The sequence below is a fragment of the Oryza sativa genome, chromosome 8, assembly GCF_034140825.1.
Source record: "Oryza sativa Japonica Group chromosome 8, ASM3414082v1".
Taxonomy (NCBI): Eukaryota; Viridiplantae; Streptophyta; class Magnoliopsida; order Poales; family Poaceae; genus Oryza; species Oryza sativa.
The window spans coordinates 347,089-372,243 of record NC_089042.1 but is presented as its reverse complement, the minus strand read 5'-3'; the positions used below and the strand labels follow the sequence as shown (position 1 = coordinate 372,243).

The following is a 25,155-nucleotide window of genomic DNA, read 5'->3' as shown; positions in this document are numbered from 1 at the left end:
TTGGATAATGCATATGATTGACGTCGTGTTTATCTGATGTTAGGACAGTATAATCAATGGAATCTATGGCATATGTGGTAGCTCATAACGTCCTTGTATTGGAAAGAAAATACTAAACCAATGTTAAGTCAACCTCCACAGATTCCTGCCACTCCATTCTATAGCTGGATTAGTACTAATCTTGGTACTACTTGTTTAAATTTCAAAGTAATTTGCTTCCACCTGATGTCCTAACCTAAACTAAACAGTAGTAGTAATTCATAATCAGACGCAAGATGAAAGAGATGTGTGAAACAAATCTGAATCTGAAGCAAACAAAATGAGGTCAAAGCCCATCCTCCATGGTCAGGTCACGCAAAGCCTGCTACTGCTATCGCTGGGCTCCAGTCAACGCCACGACATTCGCACGGCTCGCCCAACTCCAAACGCCACGCGGAGTCGACGCGACCAGGGCAACGCCCAGCCTTATCCCCCGCCACCGCCACGTGGGCCCGGTACCACGTGGGTCCCGCAGGTCAGCGGCACGAAGTACCAGGCGGCTCGGGGTGTCGAGGAAGCCACAGCGAAGCAGCTGCGCCCGAGACCCGACAGGTGGGGCCCACCCGTCAGAGAGAGAGAGGCCGCCGGATATTTTAAAGCGAATCCCCCCCTCCTCCGTTACTCCCGAGTCGTCGCCGCCTCGCAAAATTTCCGACGCCTCCTCTCCTCTCCTCCTCCGCCGCGCCATTCTTCGCCGCCGCCGCCCGGCTCCGGCGGCGCCATGGGCTCCACCAGGTCAGCCTCCGATCGACCTCTCTCTCTCTCCTCTTCCCCTGTACGGCAACAACTTTTGCGGCTCCTGCTCCAGGCTTCCAGCCCCGGTGGTGGCGGCTCTCACCTCCGCCGCCGCCGCCGCTCCCTTCGAAGACGAGGAGGTTGACTAATGCGGTTTATAACTAGCTGGGTTTGGATTAGGGAACTTTTTAGTACGGGAGGTGGTTCGATTGCTCTAATAGAGTTTGTTTCGTTTCGGGGAAGTGTTTTTTTTTTTTTGGTTGCTGATCCATTTCGGTGTGGGGAGCTACGGATTTCATCAGGAATGTCTCGGTGCAATAGCTTTCTCTCTCTCTCTCCGGGTTTCATATTTTCTGTAATTTGGAAGCGTGTAGGGATGGATGGATATGGAACCTCAGCTAGTTTGTTTCTCCTCTTTTTTTGTTTTTTTTTAACTCCTCCCAAGTCTCAAACTAACAAACAAGCGGGAATGGCTTGCATATGAGAAATGTATTGAGATTTGACAGGGTTGCGGCTACACTTGTCTCATGGTTTGATCGCACAGTATTAGTCATTTGGCTGATGAGAGTATAAACGAGTGAATGGCCCATGTTTAACAACTTTGTTTTGTTAGTAAATGGGCGTGTGGTTAATTACTACCTAATGGCTGATGTAACGAACTTGTTTCCTTTATTGGTAGTAGTAGATTCTCACTCTTCTGTTGACCATAGCTATTGATTTGGTTTCCACTATCTTGCCAAGAGCTCATTCATTGTTTAGAGGGTAGGTTCAATATTTCCCAAAATAGAATGAAACTAAATGTTTGGGAAGTGAAACAGTAGTATGCGTGCCTCAACTCGCTTGTTTTCACCAATTTACCCGTGTACCCCACATGATTGATTAAATTTAGTAATTCATACTTCGGTTCACCATACCGTTATTCTGATAATGCACTTTTGCAGAGTTGAGCATATTAGATGTTCAGCAAAATAGCTGTAGCGTGTGTATGAGGCTGGCGGATGAATGTGATAGCCGGACTTTATTTGGTCAGTTTGCTCAATCGGGATAACCTTGGAGTTGCTTCCTAGATCACAGCACTTCAATCTGATAGAGAATTTCCATGTCTCAAAACCATGAGACATCCTTTACAAGCAAATAGTTATTTCATATGACAGCCATCGAATGCGCTACTGATGTTTCAAAATCAAGCCGGTTGATGCCTGTGCCTCTGTGGGGGTTGGGTTTCAACAATTGCTTTGAAAAAAAATGTGTTATGCAGCGATGATAATTTGATTGTGTGAATTAACAGCACAAGACCTTTTTCATGTTATTTCTAGAACAGAATTTTGACTCTTTTGGGAAATGCATATGCTTGCAATTTATCCTTCTGGACAAAGCATTCTTAAGTACCATATATTTCATTTGCTTGCTGGATCATGAGGTTTGAGTTCACTTTGAGATATTTGATGAGATGAAACCCAATAGAACATGGCATGCTGTATATAAGGAAGAGTCCTACATATATCTTACATAATTGAATTATTGCTAATGGCATCCTTTTTATCTTGTAGAACTCCTTCTATAGCCATTCCTGTGGATTCAGATGCCTCTCCTAGGAAAAATACGCCAGAGACTGTAACAAGTCCTCTTGTGAATGGTGAAAAGAGTATTTTCCGGGATCAGGTTAGAGGATACAGTGCACTTGGGAGTCCTTTGAGGAGAGAAGTTGGGAACAGGCATGTAAGCTTCCCTTGACCAATGTTCTTTTATCCACTTGTTGCCATTGTATTCAAAGTATAAAGTGGATTTTCCATCAATTACATGCCCTCCATCCCAACTTACATATAATGTTTTCGTTTACATATAAAAATATTCTTGTTCGGTTCAACATAATCATGTGGTGTGACGATTCAGCAATGGGAAAAAAAACTGAAAATACCATGTGAAAACATTATTCTTGTCTATTTGAATGAAAATGTTTTGGAAGTATCGTGGAATCTAACACATTATGTTGTGTTTTCTGGATCATATTTTCTCCAGATCTATAACAAGATCCTTCTGTATTGACAACACTGACTTGGAAGATGGTAAGGCTGAAAAAGACAGAGATAGGCCTTCACATTTCCTCAGTCTCCCAAAGATACAGAATCAGGCTCTTCTATCTGGTCTTGCCTATTGCATATCATCCTGCAGCATGATTTTAGTTAATAAGTATATCTTATCTGGCTATGGTTTCAGTGCTGGAATATTTCTGATGCTTTATCAGGTATGTTACTTTTTTTCTGATTGTTTACCTCTCAAACAATATATTACATTTATTTCTGTGTCGTGCTTCTGCTGCTTGTTGTACCCATTGATAATCTCTTGATGGTCTTTTGCTGCAGAACATTGTATCTGTGACTATAGTGTCCACTCTATCGCTCTCTGGTGTTATCCCAACTGAACCACTAACTTGGAAGCTAATCAAAGTTTGGTTGCCTGTGAATATCATATTTGTCGGAATGCTAATTACAAGCATGTTTAGGTATGCACCAGACATTCAGATTGTTTTGATCTGAACGCTTTTTGGGTGCAATTTACATTGTTCTGTAGATTCTTTGTTTTGGTTTTAGAGCATGGAACGTATGTGATTTAAAAATGTTTTTATATTTATCTATGTATTCATAGGGTACAATATGAACACTGTGCTATATTGCTAGCTTTCCACTCTAGGAACTATGCACAAAGAAAGAGGACTTACCTGATGAACTTGTAAATGTGCTTATTGTGAGAATAAGTAGTGATATTTAATAAACTTTTGGCAGTTTAAAAAGTTAATGCAGGGAAACTATTTGTTTGTCCTGACATTTTGCGGGCGTTAATATTCATTATGAATATCTGTTGTGGCTTGCCTTACGTCTTCTCTCGTGCTGCTATTGGTCCATTAGTTGGTTTGGAGAGTGGACGATTAATTACTATCTAAGATTTCTGAACATTTGGAACTGAAACTTTTCATATAAGAATCTATCATGGCTCAGCTTGTAATAAGGATGGTCTGGGTTGAAATTGCGCAACTGGCAGTCTCAGACAAAAATTACTTCCCTCATTTTTAATGCATTTTGTACCTTGCAGTTTGAAGTACATCAATGTTGCAATGCTGACTATATTGAAGAATGTTGCCAATGTATTGACTGCTTCTGGGGAGACATACTTCTTTAAAAAGCAGCATGACAGACAAGTTTGGATTTCTCTCACGTTGATGGTATGTCACCTCTAGAATTCAGTGATGTTTGAACTGGACTTAAATACTTGCTGGGAATATTTACTTCGTTGCTGCCAGTAGCATCTAGTTGATTTGTTTCTGAATATTAAAGTATAGATGTTCATGAAACACTGTTTAGAAACAACAGTGTATTACCTTTCACGGGCTGACTCACATATCCCTTTTTGTAGATAATTTCAGCAATTGCAGGAGGAATAACAGATTTGTCTTTTAATGCAATTGGTTATACTTGGCAGATCTTGAACTGCTTTCTAACGGCATCATATTCGGTATTGTTTTTGTTCATTTTAACAAAAACCTGATTACATATGCAGCCTATTCTTGAACTGTTATTCCCAGTTGTTTCAAATTCCTAAACCATGATGTAGCCAGTTTTCAGTATATTCATTTCTAAAGTGCTCCACAATTATTTTAACTAATGAACTGTTTTTCTCAGCTTACATTACGGCATGTAATGGACAGTGCCAAGCAAGCCACCAAATCTGGGAATTTGAATGAGTTATCAATGGTTTTACTGAATAATATTCTTTCAGTACCACTTGGGATTATCCTCGTGCTTGGTTTCAATGAAGTGGAGTACCTTTTTGAAACGTAAGCAAACTTCACTCGTTTGTTCTGATGTGAACCCAATAGACTTGGTTTGTTCTGAGGTTCATAACGTGAACCTAGTAGACTACATGGGAGCTGTGGAATCTCCATTTATTTCACAAAAAAACCTCTTTCATGAAAGTTTTCTTTCTATGCTTCCTTAGGCATGTCAATGGCAAGTTAATGGTGTCTAACAGAATCGGTAATGGTAATGACCTCCACACATGTCAATAAGGCATGTCTGGACACTAGAAACAAAAAGGTGATGTATAGGATTAAATAGGTTGTCAACTAGTAATGCATCGGTACTTAGGATCCTTCTGAATTACATGCAAACCTATCTTCTTGTTGCAGCCACATCTCCTGACAAAACCAGTATTTACTTAATCTGGTGGCATAATGTATTTACAATGTGAATGAATTTTCAGGCCTCTCTTAAGGATGCCCATGTTTTGGATAGTCATTACTGCTAGTGGAGTTTTGGGGCTTGCTATCAGCTTTACTTCTATGTGGTTTCTTCACCAGTCAAGTGCAACAACATATAGGTACTGAATGAATTGTAGTGGCTTTTTAAAAAATGTTTATCTTCATGTGCTCTGTCTTCATGAATTTCTAATGTCAATATTGCTCCTGATATAGTCTTGTGGGCTCCCTTAATAAGATCCCTCTCTCTATTGCTGGAATCCTTCTCTTCAAAGTGCGGACGAGCATGGAGAATTCTTTCAGCATTTTGTTTGGTAGGCTTTTTTTTAATAACAAGGGAAAAGGTACTATGTTATAGATATCACATTCACTAATAAGATTCATACCCATTATCGTGCAGGTTTATTGGCAGGAGTATTCTTCGCCAGAGCCAAATTGCTTAATAACTCTCAGTCCTAGTCGTAGGCCAAGCTTTATAGGTTATACAAGGCAGAATTATTCTAGTCAGTCAGATTCAGAACAGGATGCTCGCTCGGATTATGTTCCTGGGAAATTTGTGCAGATGTAAAGATCCTTCTCCAGCTAACAAGAAGAGAGATTGGCAACACATTTGTTACTATGGGGCCATGGGGCTGCTTCAGTTCTTTTTCCTCGAAATCAGTATGGACCCCCTGTTGTCGCTCTCGTGGTTGTGGTATACGTCCTCACTTTCACTTACGATCGAAAGGCCGATAATACTCAAATGCAGGCAGTTTGGGGGAAAAAAAACAATTGACGGGTCGCCGCATTTGTAATGTTGTGAAATTGCAGCGGTTGGATCGAAATGGGATTGGTGTTTTTGTGCGTTGCACGGCTGCTTGGCCTGCTGCTGTGTTGAGTATACTGTATATACTTGTGCAGTTTAATTTTGTGTTGCCCTTCCCTATATGTTCTTCTACACCGTGTAGGGCTGAAGGAAAATGCCCAAGCTCCTCATGTGCAGAACTCAAACTCATGGGATACAGTGATACTAGTGCAGAATTTGAACTGACCTGACTTGTCCCAAATTTCTTCTGATTCACTTTATTCTCCTGGTTGTTCTGGAATTTCTGCTCTGCAAACTGCCTCTTACATTTGAGAATCTCAGCCAAATTTCTGCCTTGCAAACTGCTCCTACATATAGTCTCAGACACTGGACTGAAACATGAATTAAGCCCCCCAAAAAAAAGGGGTGAAAAAAACATTTGAACCTCCCAGCCTAGCACGGCCAACAAGGCCAAAGCGGTGAGCTTCAGATGATCAGATCTTCGGTCTGACACACTCCCAATGCCAGCATGGCCCCACTCACGATTTAGAGCAGCTAGCGATTCATGTTAAACAGATTCACCGTAGCACGTATAGACAACACATAATTTGCATGCAGTGAAAATGATTCTGTAAGCTCATTTCTTCATGAATATATTCTCCCTTTTACAATTGATAAAACCTGAACTTTGTGCTACATACAACCTGATAAACTAAAGAATACAGCTAAGTTGTAAAATCTGACTGTATGATCCTGAAATCCTCTGTATTATCATCCTATAATGGCAAAAGTAGACACCTCATTGCAAGAATTCCAGTGTCTGTCACAAAAAAATTCCGGCTTCTGTACACTTAGACTCAAGAATGGCCACACCAAGATGACGAGCCATTTCTCCTAAACTCTTCACATGGCGCTGGAAGAACATCATGTGCCTCTCCATACACAGACTCGCAATGCCATCTATCCTGACGCTTTATCACTGTCAAGCTAACGTTTCTGAAGCAAATCCCTTCATACACCGCACCGTGCACTGCCTCCAGCATCGGTGCGCGCTGTAAATCCACACCGACAACGTCTCTGATGCGCACATCACTGATCTTTGGCAGCGCACTTCGGTCATACTTGTCATCTGAATGATCATCCGCACCTCGGCTGAATCTTATAGGCACCTTGACCTTCTCCATCCTGACATTCTCTATGGTGATGTTGGTTATGTAGCCACCTCGTCCTACATCGGTTTTTATCCTCACCGCTTGCGCGGAATTCCATACGTGCAGGTCGCGAATGATGACATTTGATATTCCACCGGACATCTCGCTCCCAAATCCCACACCTGAGCATGTTGGAGTTGTGCCTGAAACCCTCTGGATGATGATGTTTGAGCTTGGTTTCCCTACCGAGATGCCGTACTGATCCCAGCCACTCTTGACAGCAACCAGATCATCTCCACTCTCAATGTAACAGTCTTCAATACAAACTTCTGAACTCGAATCTGCCATTATACATCAATGGAAAATGTCATGGATAGCCATGCATGCTCTTCGCAGTTTGAGGTTTTATAATGAAGTTATCACCAGTTTGAAGCATAAGTATGTTCTAATTCAAATTTGTAGTGCTAAAAATGGCGATAAAGCAGTATCTAACTACGTCAGCTTCTAAAGAGCAAACAAATAGGACCACTTCTTTTATCATATGAAGTACAGCAATCAATGATGGTCCAGAGTTGGAATTAACATTGCGTAAAAGAGGAACACCCTCTAGGAGCATGTACCTGGATCAATGCCATCAGTGTTTGGAGCATTCAAGGGAGCTAGTACAGTTAAGTTCCTTATCACCACGTTTCTGAAAGAAAAAAAAACAACATGTTCACTTTATATGATTCCAATATAATGAATATCAAGAGGGCAAGTGCAATTGTTTATTCGCTGTACAAACATAACAAACTGACCTGCAGTAGACGGGATGCACTGTCCAAAACGGGGAGTTGCGTAGAGTGATATTGGAGATCATGATGTTGGTTGAGTCCACTAGCTCAATAAGATGGCCTCTTGTGTGGTTCAACGTTCGATTCCACCATAGGTCCCACCAAATCCTGCCTTGGCCATCTATGGTCCCATTGTTACCTAACATGTGTTTTCGAAAACTGATTACCTAACATGTAAAGGGGGGCACATGCAAGTTACAAGTCAACGCTAGTTCTTCACATGTATGATATGCTATACCTCTAAACATAATAATGTTTTATGTAATTATGTTTATGTTGTCATTATAATGACTTAATTCAGCACATACAACTTTGCTAATTGATCAGAACTGAAATAGACATAGCTAATAAAACAACTTCTGTACCCGTAATAACAACATCATCCAGGCCCTCTCCATGGATGAGGCTGATGTGGCGTGGTCCTAATCTTTCCCGCCCACGCCCATACGACGGCAATGGGGCTATGAGAGGCCATTCTTCCGGATCCTGTACATTACAGTCCAAAGCACCAGTCAATGCTATGCAGATTTCCATTCAACATATGCAACACTATGAAGTGCTGGAGACTGTTCTTCTTAAATACCAATACAAATAATTTAATCAAGAATCTAGGGTATGGTCCCCCTACCCCGTCAAGATTGATTGTTCTTCCTGCTTTCATGTTGGTATCATTATGAGTAGAACGATCTACACTACTTTTTTATTCATGCATCTGTCTTCTGTGCGATTGATGATCGTTCGATTGCCTTTGGTTCCACCCAATTCCCATAAGAAACTATATGGCGCGATGGTTCGGGAACTGGCATTAGACTGAAGTAAAATGCTAGGCTGCAATTTTCAGTTGGTTCACTCACTCCAACTGACCAGTTTTCACTTTTCACAGTAAGTTGTTCTTGGTTCTACAACAAGCATTTGAATGGTGTTTTTTTTTTTTGCCAAAAAGACTAATTGGACACCTGGCCATGATTGTATTAGAATATTAAGGTGATTCTGCTGTGAGTGCAAGTGGCATCATGTCAAAGGCATAGCATCTAATTAAAGCCCTTAATTACTGTTACTAATTTATGGCCTCTATCCCAACAACTTTCTGCCTCAAACATGAATGCAGCACTCCGTACCCCCATACGCCATACGAGGGAATCCATGGAGCAAATTCTACTCCCTACTACTACAAGGTAGAAGTAGTAGCAACCAATTGCATGAACACCACTCTACAATTAATTTATAGGCACCAAAAATGTGGAATATTTAGTTCCTGTAGGAAGCTCCAAACAAGCACTGCAGAATTGTCTACAAATCTTTTAGCATAAGCAGATAAAGACGGCAGAAGAAGCAAAGTACAAAAGCAGAATCAGGGTGTGGTCAGTCCAAGCAGCAGTAAGGACAAAGCAAAGGCACATGAGAGTAGAATAACATTTTGGTAGGCTGCCTGGTAGTGGTAGCAGAAGCCACAAGAAACCAGACAGTCCAAGCATGTGATTCCAACCCACCCATGTCCTCTCTCTCATGTTTCAATGAACCATTGGCATGTGAGATGAGAGATGTGACAACACACAACCGCTGAGCCAAGTTTCACAATGCAAAGTACAGATGATACAATCCAGCAAGAACAGGAACCAGCCTAGTAACTGATATCCTAATGCTGTACTTAGAGATTTTTTTCCAGTGCAAATATTAATTTCACTTCGCATATCAACATGATTATCCACAATCGGATGAACAGAATCAGGATTTGATTTCCATATATGCTTAAGTCAACGAACTCTTGTTGCAACTGCTAGAAGCCATGGATCATAAACTAATAAAGAAAAAAAAAGAAATCGAAGGGAAAAAGAAAACGAAAAAGGGAAGATGAATTGATGGATCACCTGGGAGCCGAGGATGATTGCACCGTGGTGCAGGAAGAGCGTGAAGCGGCTGGTGAGGTTAAAGCTCCCCGTGACCCACCTCCCCGGCGGCACCTCCAGCCTCGCGCCGCCGCCTCCCGCCCTCGCCTCCAGCGCCGCCACCGCGCGCCGGAACGCCGCCGTGTTGGACGTGACCCCGTCCCCCACGGCCCCGAACTCCTCCACCGACGCCGACGCCGCGCGCCGCCCCGACGACCCCCCGCGGTAGAACCCCGCGCAGCTGTCCCTGTCCCTGTCCCCGTCGACGCGTGCAGTAGCAGGGGCGACGAGGGCGGCGAGCGGCGCGGCGGCGGGGAGGCGGGTGAGGGCGAGGTAGGAGGAGGCGAGGAGGAGGGCGGCGGCGGCGACGGGGAGGAGGCGCGGGCGCGGGCTGGGCGTGGGCTGATGGGCGGTGGCGTGAGGAAGCATCGCGTCGCATCAATGGCGCCGCGCGCGCATGTGGCGGGCGCGCCGAGGCCAACACGAAAGACAAAGCTAAGCTAGGGGAAGAGGACACAAAAGCTTTTTTTTTTTTTCAAACGACTCTAGTGCAAAAATTTAGAGACTATAGTAGTATATCAACAAAATGTGGATCATAAACATTTTAAATCTTATGAGAATTTCTTGGGATTTGAATTAGTTCTATATGGGATAGTTTCCTAGATGAAATTTGTATGATTAGAATGGTCCGACCCAGTATTAATATAGCAGAACCTCCGACCTATAGTATATGAGTAAATTTTTATTTGTGTTTATGTCTCTCTTAAAAAGTATTATACCCCTCCATCAGTGTGTTCTACAAAATGTTATTAATAAAAACATAGATAATATTGCTTATTCTTTAGAAAGGTCAATGTGGGAGAGATTCACCATACGAATTGTCTCATTTGATAAGGGAAATGTGAGCAAGAGAGAGAATTGTTGTTACTAGCACGACACAACACATGGTGTTCGTTAGTTGCATTTGTTTAGCGCACGAGAAGTCAAGGATGCATCCTCAACACAGATATGTAGAGCATAATACCTTGTATCGATGCGAATTCGTTTCTTAAGACCACATTGTACCCGTGGTTCCATAGCTACCAAAAACAAACCATGAAGAAAGCATGGAAACTATAGTGAGGGTTCAGGGTGCCTCCATCCTCCCTAATTCTTCCACATGCATCGTGGAGGAGAGATGCGGATAACGATCCACATAAGTAACACTCAATTTTTTTAAAAAAATATTGGCTTTCCTTAGATACCTTACTTGAACAGATGGATTATTATTTTTATGTAGAGAATCCAAACAACATATTAGTTATTTATAAATTTTACCATCGCTAAGATTTATCTAGACATGGTGTCATTCGATATCATTAAACACTGCCTGCACGGTTTTGCCTGATCTAGACTTGATTTTGATTTTAGAGTAAATTGTATTGGCGGTACACAAACTTGTTAGGTGGGTGCAATTTAGTACATAAATTTATAAAATGTTCGTTTCAGTACACGAACTTGTCTAGTTTATGCGAACGAGGACCAGAATAACTTGGAAATATTAATTTTATGAAGCTGACGTTGATTAGGATCTAACGTGCGTACGTTTAGTGAGTATACACAAGAAATGCTATATTTATAAATTTGGTCTCTACTTTATCCTTCATCATGGAAATGATGAATTTCATATATTTCTAACCCTTATATCATTTCTTGAATTTTTTTTAATCCTTTTCTCCTATCACTATATACTATTCTATTTTTTATTGAAGATGTGTATATCTAATAGCAACCTTCTCATATATATATATATATGTCTATATAGTATCCTAATCTGCTTCTAAATCTAAGATTAGACATGTAGTGTCCTTTTCGTCTTCTTCCACATGCACCAGACAAGTTCATGCACCAAAACGAGCATTTTGCAAGTTCGTGCACTAAATTGCACCCACCTGACAAGTTCGTGTACCGGCACTGCAATTTACTCTTGATTTTAGATTTTGCTAAAATAGACATTATATTCATTAAAAAATTTGCAATGTTGGTTATATTTAACTATTAGAGCCATATTATAATTATTGTGTCTTTTAAAGATTTCAAGAACAGACTCATAATATATGATTTGTTGCTTCTTCGATGTATGCCTTCTGGAACAGAGTTAATATCTAAGATAAGAAGAAACATGTTACTACTAGATTTTAAAGAAATGTGGGTACAAAAAAGGAATGGTTGCAATGAGAATGGATGCTACTCGATAGTGGCCACTTTGCCGCGCATCTCATTTTTAGTTGGACACGGGTGGCTAGCGCGATCGTGTGTGTCGGCGGATGGCTAGTTTATCTCAAATAGCAGTTGTAAGATTACAAGCTCTCAATTCATATATTTATAAACAAAAGATCAATTATGTCATCGCATCTTGGTTAGAAAAAAAAACAAATGATTGATTTTCGTATGCACCGATCGGTCATTGAATATTGAAAATTATATATGTGTTGTGTAGGTAATTAGCAGCAACCAGCTTGTAAAGCGAGAGAATTGAAGTGAGGGAAGGAAATTCGCTTTCCTTGTACGGATGGACCGACGGAGGAAGAAGAAGGGAAAGCAAGTCAGTTGTAGAAATGGGCCGTGAAAGGCCAGGAGAAAAGGCCCAACCATCCCGAGCACCTAACAATTAATTGGGCTGGACGGCCTGCTTCGGGAGAAAGTTGGGCCTCCCCTATCTGGCCCATCCAGTATATTGGTAGTATATGTACATGTTGGGCCGGCGTCTCTTGTTTTTCTGTGGGATCCTTTTCTGTGTGTTTCTGTTCGGAATAAGTTCACTTTGACTCCCTAAAGTGACCCGAATCTAATCCATGACCCTAAACCGCAAGACCGGATATCTGGACCCCCAAACTATTGAAACCGATGCAATTTGACTCCCTTGGCGGTTTTGGAGAGCGGCTTCTCTAACGTGGCGCTGACGCGGTGGTGTTGACCTAGTCTGTGTGCTGACGTGGCGCTTAGGTGACATTTCAATTAAAAACATATATGTGGGACCCGTTTGTTATTCACACACACAAAATTGTGGGTCCCACTGACATGTGGGTTCCACATGTCATCCTCTCCCTTTCTTCTTCCTCCCCTCCTCCTCCCTTCTCTCTTTCTTTCTCCCTCTCCCCTTCGGCCGTCCGCCGGGAGCAAGCGGCGGCGGGCGGGAGCTGAAGCGGTGGCGGCGGGACGAGAGAACGCGAACACGGGGAACGCCGCCGAGCTGAAGTGGTGCTGCCTCGCCGATTGCCACACGGCCAATCGAACAGTGTGGGCGCGGGCGCGAGTTATCGGAGTGACCATTTCGTGCGTCGATTTGACATGCCTTTGTTGCTGTTGATTTGACCAAACGTTGAAGGAACAATTATAGATTTACCACTTATTCTAATCGGTACCGTAAAGACAATAACTGTAACTTAAAAAAAAAGCAAACATACCATTAAAATTATTATTCGAGTGGCATCTTTATAAAATTAAAAAAAATCAGTGACAGATTTACAAATGTCCCTATTATTTTACTGGAGTAGTTAGTATAATTTTTAATTTATTTTTTTTAAAAAGAAACAGGACCTGTTGGTTCGTTCGTTGGTCTGTGTCTTGTTGTCTGAAGCCTCAAGCAGAGGAGAGAGAGAGAGAGAGGCAGCGACCGACGAGGCACCCTCCCTGACTTGACCAAATCAACCATCGTCTCAATTCGACACCACACGGAGACGACCATTCTCTTGGTCTCTCCCCCAAATTCCAATTCCAATTTCATCATCTTCTTCGTCTACCTCCAGCTCGCCTCGCTTCCCCCACCAATTGCTTACGTACGACTACTCCTCCACGCCCCAAATCCAAAATTCCCCAATCCGATCTCTCGCCTACCACCAAGCTCATCTCGTTTCGTTAGCTACCTACCAAATTAATAAGGGTAGCTACAGACAGCGTAGCGGACGAGGAATCCAAATCAAATCCAATCCTCAATCGAAGAAATGGAGTGCGAGCCGGAGGAGCTGCAATTCCTGGGCATGGTGGGTATCTACAGGGAGGCGGCGTCCATCCTGCGCGCCCACCGGCCGCTCTTCGCCCGCATCGCCGCCGCCTTCGTCCTCCCGCTCTCCCTCCTCTTCCTCCTCCACATCGCCATCTCCCACGCCCTCTTCTCCCACATCGACTCCGACGACTCCGCCCTCGACTCCGCCGCCCCGGGCACCCCCGCCCAGCGCCGCCTCCTCCACCGCCTCGCCGACGACTGGCTCGCCCTCCTCCTCTTCAAGGCCGCCTACCTCCTCGCCCTCCTCCTCTTCTCCCTCCTCTCCACCGCCGCCGCCGTCTTCTCCGTCGCCTCCGTCTACTCCGCCAAGCACGACGCCCTCTCCTTCCCCAGGGTCCTCTCCGTCGTCCCCCGCGTCTGGCGCCGCCTCGCCGCCACCTTCCTCGCCGCCTTCCTCCTCCTCTTCGCCTACCACCTCCTCTTCGTCGCCGTCTTCGTCGCCCTCCTCGTCGCCGCCGACTCCGGATCGGGCCTCGCCGCGCTGCTCGCCTTCCTCCTCGCCCTCGCCTACATCGCGGGCCTCGTCTACCTCAGCGTCGTCTGGCACCTCGCCAGCGTCGTCTCCGTCCTCGAGGACTACAAGGGATTCGAGGCCATGCGCAAGAGCAAGGCGCTCATACAGGGCAAGCTCTGGACCGCCTCCGCCATCTTCTTCGTCCTCAACGTCGTCTTCATCGTCGTCGAGGTCGCCTTCCGGGCGTGGGTGGTGCGCGGGGCCACCCACGGCCTCGGCGCCGGCTCAAGGCTCCTCCTGGGCCTCGCCATGCTCGCCGCGCTCTGCGCTGTCGTGATGCTGGCGCTCGTGGTGCAGACGGTGGTGTACCTGGTGTGCAAGAGCTACCACCACGAGAGCATCGACAAGAGCAACCTCTCCGACCACCTCGAGGTCTACCTCGGCGAGTACGTCCCGCTCAAGGCCAGCGACGTCCAGATGGAGCAATTCAACCTCTGATCATCAACCCTCCGCTCCATCCGATCCGATCGCTGTGAGTTGCGCTTGGATTATATCTCTGTAATCATCATATTTTTATTCTCATCAACACAGATACTCATACCACAAAAACACAGTTTGGGATGGCTCAAAATCAGGCTGGATCTCAATTGGGAGAATAACCTGTCAGCTGTATTTGTACCAGTAGACATTAGAGGTTGTGTATTGCATTTTCTGTTTTGATCGAATTCAATCCCAAAAAGCAACAACAAAGTATACTAGTGCAAATTAGAACAACAAAGGCTAGCTACGTTGATTCAACGGTTTCTTAGCTGTGAAAACATGATCATGCATTCATGCTAAGCTTTGGATAATTCAGTGCGCTCCTGTATTACTAGTACACTACTATCATTTGAAGGTTATGCAATCAATGTTCTGATACTAGTTGTGCAGTAACAAAGTTTAAGTTGCTTTTACCCATATGATTGAGTCGAATGCTTCATCTCGTGAATTGCACTAACTGGGAAATAATCGTCATTAACTGGTGCTGGGAAGATCCTCGATGCATTTTTCAGTGTGATATTGTTTTTTTTTCTCTCACCAATTTGCTTCAGTATTCAGAAGCTCTAAAGTCATGCGGATGGCACACTATAATACACACATATGGCACCATTGCTTCTAAATGAACATGCTCCATGCATTAAGTGGCCTTCCATGGATAATTCGGCATTAGATTATTTGCCAGACGCAAATAGTTTTATGCAACTGGAAGGCGCTAGGTTTATTAGCTATTTAGCTCAATAAACTCGCGTTTGAAAGTTATCAGGAGTAAATGTCAAAATAATTGGTTCGCCATGGAGCACTTATCCTTCTAACTCTAATCCTCGCCGTGAGTTGCACTTGGATTCTCTCTCTATAATCATCATATCTTACTCTCAACACAGATACTCGTACCACAGAAAAGACAGTTTGGGATGGTTAAAAATCCGGTTGGGTCTCAATTGGGAGAATAACCGTCACGCCATTAGAGGTTGTGTATTACATTTGCTATTTTGATCGAATTCAATCCCCAAAAGCAACCACAAAGTATACTAGTGCAAATTAGAACAACAAAGGCTAGCTATGCTGATTCAACGGTTTCTTAGCGGTGCAAACATGATCATGCATTTATGCTAAGCTTTGGAGCTGTGGGGTGTGAATGATACTGATCATTATCTTCTATTCTGTGGATAATTCAGTGCACTCCTGTATTAGTATACTATCATTTGAAGATTTCTGCAATCAATGTACTAATATTAATTGTGCAATAACAAAGTTTAAGCTGCCTTTGCCCATACTCTTGTATGATTGAGTTGAATGCTTCATCTCATGAATTGCACTAACTGGAAAATAGCCGTCTTTAACTGGTGCTGGGAACATCCTTAATGCATTTCTTATTGTGATAGTGTTTTTTTCTCATCAATTTACTCCAGTTTTCAGAAGCTCTGAAGTCCTGCCAATGGTACACTACGTACGATACGTACATATGGCACTTCTCTGCTTCTAAAATGAGCATGCTCCATGCATTAGGTGGCCTTCCATGGAAGATTTGGCATTAGATTATTTGCCGGATGCAAGTAGTTCTATGTAACTGGAAAGACGCTAAGCTTTATTAGCTCAATAAACTTGAGTTCGACAATTATCAGGAGTAAGCACGTGTCAAAATAATTGGTTTGCCATGGAGCACTTACCCTTCTAACTGCACATTACTAAATGGTAAGAGGCTACTCCATCTGGGAGTTGAGGGGCAATACGGAATTATTTGATCGTGTAGTAGTAGTAGTGCAATCAAAAGAGCTATTTACCCCCCAAATTCTTGTGCGTTTTGGAGTGAATTGAATAATTCCTGTCATGAGTCTTACTGGTTGGCCTGGCCATATAATCTGGTGCTTATTAATTTTATCCCATGTTATTAGTTCCTTAAATTACATGTCATAGCCAGAACTTGCTATATTTTGGGACATAAGTAGTATGCATGACGTGCAGGAGCAAAGCATTTATTTGCGGAAGAGGGCATATATCGCTTGGTACAAGTTAAGTATGCACGGCCTGCTATATATAGCTTGCTAAAATGCTAATAATACAAATTCAAGAGCACAACTTTGGTTCCGAAGCACTACCTTAAACATTAAGCATAACACCATGTGCACAAAATTAAAGATGATTTGATTCTGGGGAGTTTGAGATAGATTCAAAACAGGACTCTTTGAATCACCGAACACCGGCCCATGCCCTGATGCATTTTATTGGCCTGGAGCTCTGAAATCTTCCCATCGGTGAACTTGTTTATTCCAAGTCGTCTGCGGGACAGACCATCTCTGATAGCTTCCTTGTTAGCTCGATCTGTCCACAAGGAGCACACGTCGATCTCTTGAAGATTTCGAAGCGCTCAACCATCTCAGCCAGCATGGTCACGCTTCTGGTTGAAGAGAAGCCTTGCACCACTGCTCATACAAGGCCCACAGGGAATCATCTGAAGCAAAGGTCCTTCTCTTCTGCCACAAACATCACCTTACCTACAGGGCATACAGGCAGAGGTGGATCATACTACAAAGTAACTAGCAAAGTGCTCGTATTTTGTTACGGGATTAGAAGAAAAAAAAGAAGAAGAAGTTGGTATTGTATGTTCCCATGAAAAATTTATATCGCTTCATCATTCTATTCCTTAAGATCAATCCAATAATATAATCGTAAAGGAATTAATTAAAGAGGAAGCAGATCGATTACCATGGGCGTCGATGTGGGAGGATAGGCCCCTCCTGAAGGAGGAGATGATCGAGGGGAATCGGATCCGATTTGCACCGCCTGAAGCCGCAGGACGTAGGAGGAGCAAAGACGCCATCAGCAACACCTGACCTAGCACCGCCAATGTCGACAGGATCTGGATATTGCGGCGTGATTGGGGATTTGTGATCTCGGCAACTCGCGGGCTCCCATCGGATGGCCTAATAAGCCAAAGAAAAAGCCTAATTTTAAATTTTCAAACTTAATTTTAAGATTGATTTTGAGATATTTTTAATGTAGTTTTTTTTGGGTGAATAGCCAATTCAGTCCTTCAACTTTTGCTCAGGGGTTGAATTAGTCCTTGATGTTTTATAATGTCCAAACAAAGACCCTAAAGATTATCATGCGGCTTAATATAGTTCTTAGACCCACTTAAAACGCCACGTGTACATGCCACGTCATTCGTGCATGTAAAATAATATTTAAATGTCCATTTTAACATTTAATTTTCTATCAAATAAAGAAAAGAAAAACAAGAAGAAGCAATCATAAAACAAAGAAAAATGTCAATTTTTTAGCTATCAATGCTACATATTTTTGCCAATGGCCAAAAACTTTTTTTTGTGTGTTTTCTCAATAGTTTTTCTTTATTTCCTATGAAAACGTAAGGGTGTAAATGACATTTAAATATTGAATTTGCATGCATAGATGATGTGACATGTACACATGGCATGTTTAGAGGGACTAAGGACTATATTGAATCACACAATGAACTTAAGGTACTTGTTTGGACAATATGAAATGTCAGGGACTAAATTGATCCTTAAGCGAAAGGTCAAGGATCATGTTGGGTATTCACCCCTTTTTTTTAGTATTGGCTTTTAAATCACCAAGAACATATACATAAAAATTTTTACCTATAAATTCATTTTTATTCCCTTATAAGCCGTTTTGATTTATTAGGAAAAAAGCCAAACGATGAGGCCTGCGGTTTCTCCCCTTTTCTAAAAAAAAATTGGCAACAATATATATATTCATCCTCTATGGGTTTCCTAAACTGAATGTAGAAAGTGAAAATATATATACTGATGTACCTCCGATCCAAGAAAAGTCTAAAACTGATTCTCTATAATCAAAAGGTGGGCCCTCCGTTAAACCACAACCGAAACTCGATAAACCACAATCAACTGTTTCCGCAATTGGAGTTACATTATGAGGGACACTATAAATTTTGAGGTGAAGGATGTCAACTGTGATTGATATTACCGAGCAATTTACACTGCGATTGTTATTGTACAGAGGTCGTACTGTATTCTCGAGTCACGATGATAATCAATTGGATAGGTAATCTTCGTTGGGACTTAATTGGGACGAACCATCAGCTGTACTTGTACCTGTAGCCTGTGGTTGTGTATTCAATTTTTTGTTTTGATTGAATTCCCCCAAAAGCAACAAAATATACTAGTGCAAACTGCAAAGTAGTTTAAGGTAAGCTGTCTTGATTCAACAGTTCCTTTGCAATACAAACATGATTATGCAATTGGATTGATGTTAGTATTCCATGGAAAATCTGGATCAGCTTTGGGGTGTGGATGACAATCATCATCAACATATCATCTGCTCTGGATGGGCGATATGATGTCATGGATATTCAGTACACTCCAGTGTTGTGCAATCAATGTACTAACAGTAGTTGTGCAATAACTAAGTTACGCTGCCTTTGCCATGCATACTCTTGTCTGATTGAGTTGAAATGCTTCATGTCATGAATTGCATTCATTGGGGTAATAGTTGTCTTTAACTGGTGCTGGAAGATCCATAATGCATTTGTTTTATTGCGATATTTGGGATTTTCTCTCATCAATTTACTCCTGTGTTTAGAAGCTCAAAAATTATGTGAATGATATACACATGTATGTTACCATTGCTTCTAAATGAACATGCTCCATGCAGCATGTGATGTGACCCTCCATGGAAAATTCGGCATTTGATTATTTGTTGGATGCAAATAATTTTATGTAACTGCAAAGACTTGTCTGTGCAAATTATCAAGAGTAAATGTCAAAATAAATGGTTCACCAAGGGGCACCAGATTTAATTAGGAGAATAATCATCAGCTGCCACTAGTGTGCTTATAATTTTAAGTCACTAATTTGGGATGGTTAATCATGGTTGGGACTTAATTGGTAAAATAATCATCAACTGTACTTGTACCTTTAGCCAGTAGAGGTTATGCCAATCGAAGATTCTGCACTGAATGTTGTAGTAGCAGTAATAGTGCAACTAGAAGGGTTAAGATTTACCCCCAAACTCCTTGTATGTTTTAATGATTCATGTCATGAATCTCACTTGTTGGTCTTACAAATCTGCTGTTGATTAATTTAATCCAGTTTTAGCCACCTTAAATTACATGATTGGTACAATACTTATCTCACCATTGTTATTTCTGAATTGAATGAGTATGCTGATTACTGCAGGCAGATCATTCTGCTTTAGATCCCAGGAAGGCGTCTAAGGAAAGATGCTTTATTTGAGGATGGCTGCTGATTTGTGTGTGCACAAGAGGCGGATGTAGGAGATATCATGACTGTGGAAACACAGGTCATTAATGTTAGGTCGGTGAATGTAGAAAAGAAAAGTTGGTGCATTATTATAGTATATATAGACTCCCTTTTTATGATGGTTTGCTGGTTCATCTAGAAAGAGCGTAATGCAAGGATCTTCGAACAACGTTCGTACTCAGTGGCACGGGTGTATAATGATATAAGGGAGGAAATCATCATTTGGAAGGAAGCAAGGATTTTTCGAGAGTGTGATTAATGGAAACCCTTGCCCTGTCTTTGTCTTTTTGGGCTGATATCGGTTTGGTTGTCACCCCGCCTTGACAGCTTAATGTCTATCTTGTAAACACTAGTAAACCTCCTTTTCCTCTTAATAAAATTTGGTCGGGAAAAAAATAATAGTATAGAAGAAAAGATGAAGATGAGTATTATCAATCCAATGAAGGAAACCATACATATGAAACCAATAAAACGAAAAGAGGGACAAGTATTTATAGTCAGCTGTAGAAATCAGACTTGCTTGACAAATTTGAAGGAAGGCCGGTTGGGGTTTGCTCCAGTGATTTCCCTGAACGCACGCTCCATGGCGTCCCATGGATAAGTTGCTTTCAGCTCCTCATCCCGGAGGTATATCTCCACGCAGATGCTTTGGAGGCTCAGGAGGTGCTGCATACCCTCCGGTGTTACGTGAATGCCCGACTCACAATTCCGGAACCACAGATGGAGGCTTTGGAGCTTGGGCATCACCCCTGCCTGGAACTGCAGCCTTGAGGCAACGTGTTCACCCACACGCAGCTTGAGTTTCAGGAGAGCAGGGAATAATGATGCTCTAGTGCCACCGAACGCGATGACATCTCTTGTCTTGAGTCCTACTCTCAGCTCGAGGTCGGCGAGGGAGGGTAGTTCACCAAGAAGGTCAACCTCGCTACTCGATGTCTCCGATACCTCCAGCAACACATGTTGGAGGTTACGGAGAGTACCGTTGATCCATCGAGGTACTTTGGAGAAGCACCAACCGTGTAGTATTAGTCTCTCGATACTTTGAGGAAAAATGGGTAATGAGCCCAGCAGGTCAACATCACCTAAGGTAGCAGGTGGGACATGAATTTGCAAACTCCTGAGTTCATCCAGTTTTCCAATGGAAGACCCCAGAGCATAAAGGCTAAGGATCTCATCGTCCCGCCACCTGTTAACAGAGATGTTTAGGTCCCTTAGATTTTTCAGCTCACCAATGGCCTCCATGCCTAACGCATCCGGGGGATTGAATAGTATGGTGAGACTGCGTAGTGACCCTTTTAGCTTGTTTAACTTGTTGGGTAGCCTTGTAGCCCATGGAACCACCAGGGACAGGACTGACAAGCGGGGAAGACTGCTAATATCTGAAGGGAGCCGACTTACAGCTTTATGGGAAAATATTGACAATGTCTCCAAATGCACGAGCCCACATATTTTGCTGGGGAGATCTATCTCACAACCAGGCGTCTCCACTCTCAAATACCTCAATTGAAGCACATGGCTAATGGCAGTGAGGTCGACTTGACCGCCATGGCCTTCCAATTCGATGTGCACCACCCGTATATACTTGGATAGCATCAGAAATGGGAGCCCACGTGAACACTCACCAAACACTGAAACTGATCGAGCACGAGCCATGCTTGTAGAAATGACGCTGCCCTCAATTGCGCAATCTGATCTTGCAGCCTTGCACTGCAGGGATAGCCGACGGACCTTATTGCAACTCCGCTCATGGTGCATAGCCATGCGCATGTAGTCTTTACAACTGTGTGCAACGCTGACAAAATTATCTTCTGCACACTTGATGAGGATCAGATCAAGCATCATATCATGCACCTTGCAACTCAACACCTCCCCACCATAGCCGGTGCTCTCTGGTTGAATCAAGCCCCTGTTGATAAGCTCACTGAAGTAGCCATTACCAGTAGCCTCCAAGTTTTCCCCATGAGGGTTACCCATAATACCTTCAGCTATCCACTCCGTAACTAGTTCATCCCTCCCGATCTCATAGTCCTCTGGATATTTACCAATATATAGGAGGCATGTTTTGAGATGAAGAGGAAGATTCTTGTAACTCAGGTTTAAAATATTCCTCATGCCTTCCAAGCTCTTGTTTTTGTCAAACGGGGCACCCAAAGAATCCCGTATGCTCTTCCATTCTTCCATTGTTCTTGGTCGACAGGCTAAGAGGCTCCCTACAGTAACAATTGCAAGTGGCAAGCCACTACACTTCTTTAAGATTTCAGTTGAAATTTCTTCATACTGCAGGACACAACTATCTTCAGGCCTAAATACTCTATCGAAGAATAACTTTCTTGAGTCCTTATTGTTCAGAGGCTGTATTTTGTAAATTTGTCCATCCTTGCCACATGCCAACCTGGCCACATCTTTCACTCGTGTGGTTACTATCACTCTGCTACCTTTGCCATTGTTTGGAAAGGCACAACTAATAATAACCCATGCTTCTTGTTTCCACAGGTCATCGACTATAATAATATACCTGCCAATTTTTTGTTTCAAATATTATATTTACATGCACCACTTTAAGATGTGTTATAAATGAAACATTAGAGCAATATATCCTTTACAAAATAAAGTAAATCTATCCAAGCTGATAATGTGTGGATAATGCTAGAAAAGCATCACTGAAATCTCCGTCGATATCAAATTCAGAATATGCCATAGGCGATCCAATATACTCCCTCGATCTGGTTGATATTATAAGACGTTTTGACTTTTTTCCTTGTCAAGCTACTTTAGGTTTCACCAACTTGATAGGAAAATATAGTACTAACTCCGTCCCAGAATATAATGAGTTTTAGAGTTGGACATGGTTATTAAGAAAGTAGGTAGAATTAAATGGTGAAAGATTGTGATTGGTTGAGAAGTGGAGGTAGGTGGGAAATTGAATGGTGGAGGGTTATGATGGGTTGAGAAGAGAATGTTGGTGGAAAAGTTGTTATATTTTGGGACGAATTCTAAAGGCTAAAAGTTGTTATATTTTGGGACGGAGTGAGTAGCATTTTTAACACAAAACAAAGATATTATCATATTATATTTAATAAAACTAATTTGTTTTGAAGTTGTTGCTAATATTTTCTACAAACTCGGTCCAATTTTAAAAAAAGTTTGTATACAGTATGTATAACCCAAATTATCTGTATGAGAGTTGTATGAGGAATAATTAGCCCATAAATATATTTTTATTATATTTATAGAATATATTTTTTTGTTCCTGGAGGAACCTTTATTTTACAATAGTTTCAATTTATTTTGGTTTAATATAGGCAAATGTTCAACCTGAAACTTTTACTTATAAAATAATTTTTTTTGTACTTGGAAGAATCATAATTACTAAAACTTTCAATAGGATTTTATTGAGGTTGAGGATTTACTGCGGGGCTCTCGTCTATTTGATCATGTGTTAAGGACTCTGCATAATCCATTATAATATATGTTCGGCTTTCCTTTTTTAGTTTAACATTGTTGAAATTTGTAATAATAAGTATGTAGTCACATTTGTGTGTTGAGTCTTAATTTTAGTATACTTCTGAATATAACAACTCTAAAATTCAAAATTAATAAATACTGAGTTGTACTACTCCCTCCGTCCCATAATATAGCAATCTAGTATCAGACGTGACATTTCATAGTACAATGAATCTATACAACCTCCTGTCCAGATTCGTTGTACTATAAAATGTCCCATCTGGTACTAGGTTGCTATATTATGGGACGAAGGGAGTACATTGTTTTGAGTCTCAGTATACGAAGTAGTTCCTTTTTCCATGATCTAATAATTTCAATATTCCATAATTAAGTAATGCATACTGAGTTGCATGTACTCGGTTAGAGTCTCAATGATAGACATTATTTAACATTTGGAAATTCCAAAATAATAATAAGTTGGTTGTGTTTGGCAGTGTTTTTTCCCTTTTGTAATTGAATAACCTGTTAACTAAAAACTAAAACCTAAAAACCATAGAGTTCACGCGGTATTAACAAGATGCATGTTTTATTGAAGACAAATCCTCAATATGATTTACACAATCATAGCAATACCATTGATGTACCTAACGAGCGGTCATATATTTTTGGTTAATTAACATAGACATATATGGCAGATACAGATATAGATTGAACATGACTTGATTAGTACATGCAAGTGAAGTGAAATTACGTAGATAAATATTAATTACCTTTCATGCTCCAGATAGGCTCGTATGTCGTCGATGAGTTGTTGCACGTCGTCGCAAGCTTGAGACGTGCCCCCTATGTCAAGCTTGGATTGGATGCTACTGAGGATCCTTGTTATGTCAGGTTTGTGGGATACTGAGACGAATGCCGTGCAATCGAATTGATGCCCGATCTTGTCGTACACATATTTTGCAAGAGTTGTTTTACCGAGACCTCCAAATCCCACGACGGACACCACTTTGAGTTGTCGTTGATCGGTATCACGATCTAACGACAACAGCTGGATTAGTTCTTGGCTTGGGCCATCAATACCCACAAGACTCCCGGCATTTTGGTAGAGCGATGTTATCCGTGGATCTATAGCAGGATTGGCAGAAACACCATGTTTGTTGTTACAGTCATCAAGCCTGTATCTCACGCGACGCTCATTTGCCTCGACCACACGAGCCTTGAGCTCATTGATCTGGCTGGCTATGCGATGACGCACCCGCAATGCCCTGAGACGGCGAGCTATCTTGCGGATTAACCCTGCATCTGAGGAAGAGTAACGATGATCAAGATGACTTGTGAAGTAATCATCAATGCAGTCTTCCATGTCATAGGCCATCTCCCTGACGTGGTTCCTCCAGTCCTTGGCCAGAGGATCGAGCTCACCATCATCATCATCATCCATGAGCGCGAGCTTCTCGAGGAAAGCGCTCATGGTGGTGAGCTCATCCTTGAGGAAGGAGACCTGCTTCCTGAGCCCCTTGAGCTTCTTGTACTCGTCGCCCATGAGCGTGGTGAGCTTTGCCATCAGCGGGTTCATCACCCCCATGGATGCACTCACCACCATCTTAATTTCTTTGGTCTCTCTGCTGGCTGATCGATCGGGTTAATTTCCTCTCCTGGTTTGATCAGTCAGTACCTAGCTAGTGGCTAGTGTGACCTTACGTACGTGTGAGAGGTAGCTAGCTACTCCAG

General features: G+C 42.2%; 4 protein-coding genes across 6 annotated transcripts; 2 read left to right on the top strand and 2 right to left on the bottom strand.

The window, feature by feature from the left end:
• The first annotated feature begins 607 nt into the window (after positions 1-607).
• Positions 608-6,056, top strand: LOC4344457 (GDP-mannose transporter GONST1). 2 transcript variants are annotated; one of them, XM_015795163.3, is made up of 10 exons: positions 608-774; positions 2,325-2,489; positions 2,794-3,019; positions 3,138-3,277; positions 3,865-3,994; positions 4,186-4,284; positions 4,452-4,606; positions 5,032-5,148; positions 5,243-5,340; positions 5,427-6,056. In XM_015795163.3, exons 1-10 carry the CDS (start codon positions 761-763, stop codon positions 5,483-5,485), a joined length of 1,203 nt encoding a protein of 400 aa, XP_015650649.1. In that variant the 5' UTR covers positions 608-760; the 3' UTR covers positions 5,486-6,056. The 2 variants fall into 2 exon arrangements, with proteins under 2 accessions (XP_015650649.1, XP_066159651.1); XM_066303554.1 differs by having other exon boundaries at positions 660-774; positions 2,325-2,493.
• On the bottom strand, positions 5,426-10,171 carry LOC4344456 (probable polygalacturonase). Its single transcript, XM_015795161.3, has 5 exons — positions 9,663-10,171; positions 8,160-8,280; positions 7,759-7,933; positions 7,582-7,652; positions 5,426-7,302 (listed from the first exon to the last, which is right to left on the bottom strand). Exons 1-5 carry the CDS (start codon positions 10,107-10,109, stop codon positions 6,668-6,670), a joined length of 1,449 nt encoding a protein of 482 aa, XP_015650647.1. The 5' UTR covers positions 10,110-10,171; the 3' UTR covers positions 5,426-6,667.
• Positions 10,172-13,385: 3,214 nt separating this feature from the next.
• Positions 13,386-16,334, top strand: LOC4344455 (uncharacterized). 2 transcript variants are annotated; one of them, XM_066303432.1, is made up of 2 exons: positions 13,386-14,711; positions 16,129-16,334. In XM_066303432.1, the coding sequence occupies exon 1, from the start codon at positions 13,664-13,666 to the stop codon at positions 14,675-14,677; it is 1,014 nt and encodes a 337-aa protein (XP_066159529.1). In that variant the 5' UTR covers positions 13,386-13,663; the 3' UTR covers positions 14,678-14,711; positions 16,129-16,334. The 2 variants fall into 2 exon arrangements, with proteins under 2 accessions (XP_066159529.1, XP_066159528.1); XM_066303431.1 differs by lacking the exon at positions 16,129-16,334 and adding an exon at positions 14,794-15,097.
• Positions 16,335-20,490: 4,156 nt separating this feature from the next.
• On the bottom strand, positions 20,491-25,009 carry LOC4344454 (disease resistance protein RGA5). The gene is made up of 2 exons (XM_015793666.3): positions 24,195-25,009; positions 20,491-22,495 (listed from the first exon to the last, which is right to left on the bottom strand). The coding sequence occupies exons 1-2, from the start codon at positions 25,007-25,009 to the stop codon at positions 20,491-20,493; spliced, it is 2,820 nt and encodes a 939-aa protein (XP_015649152.3).
• Positions 25,010-25,155: the final 146 nt, after the last annotated feature.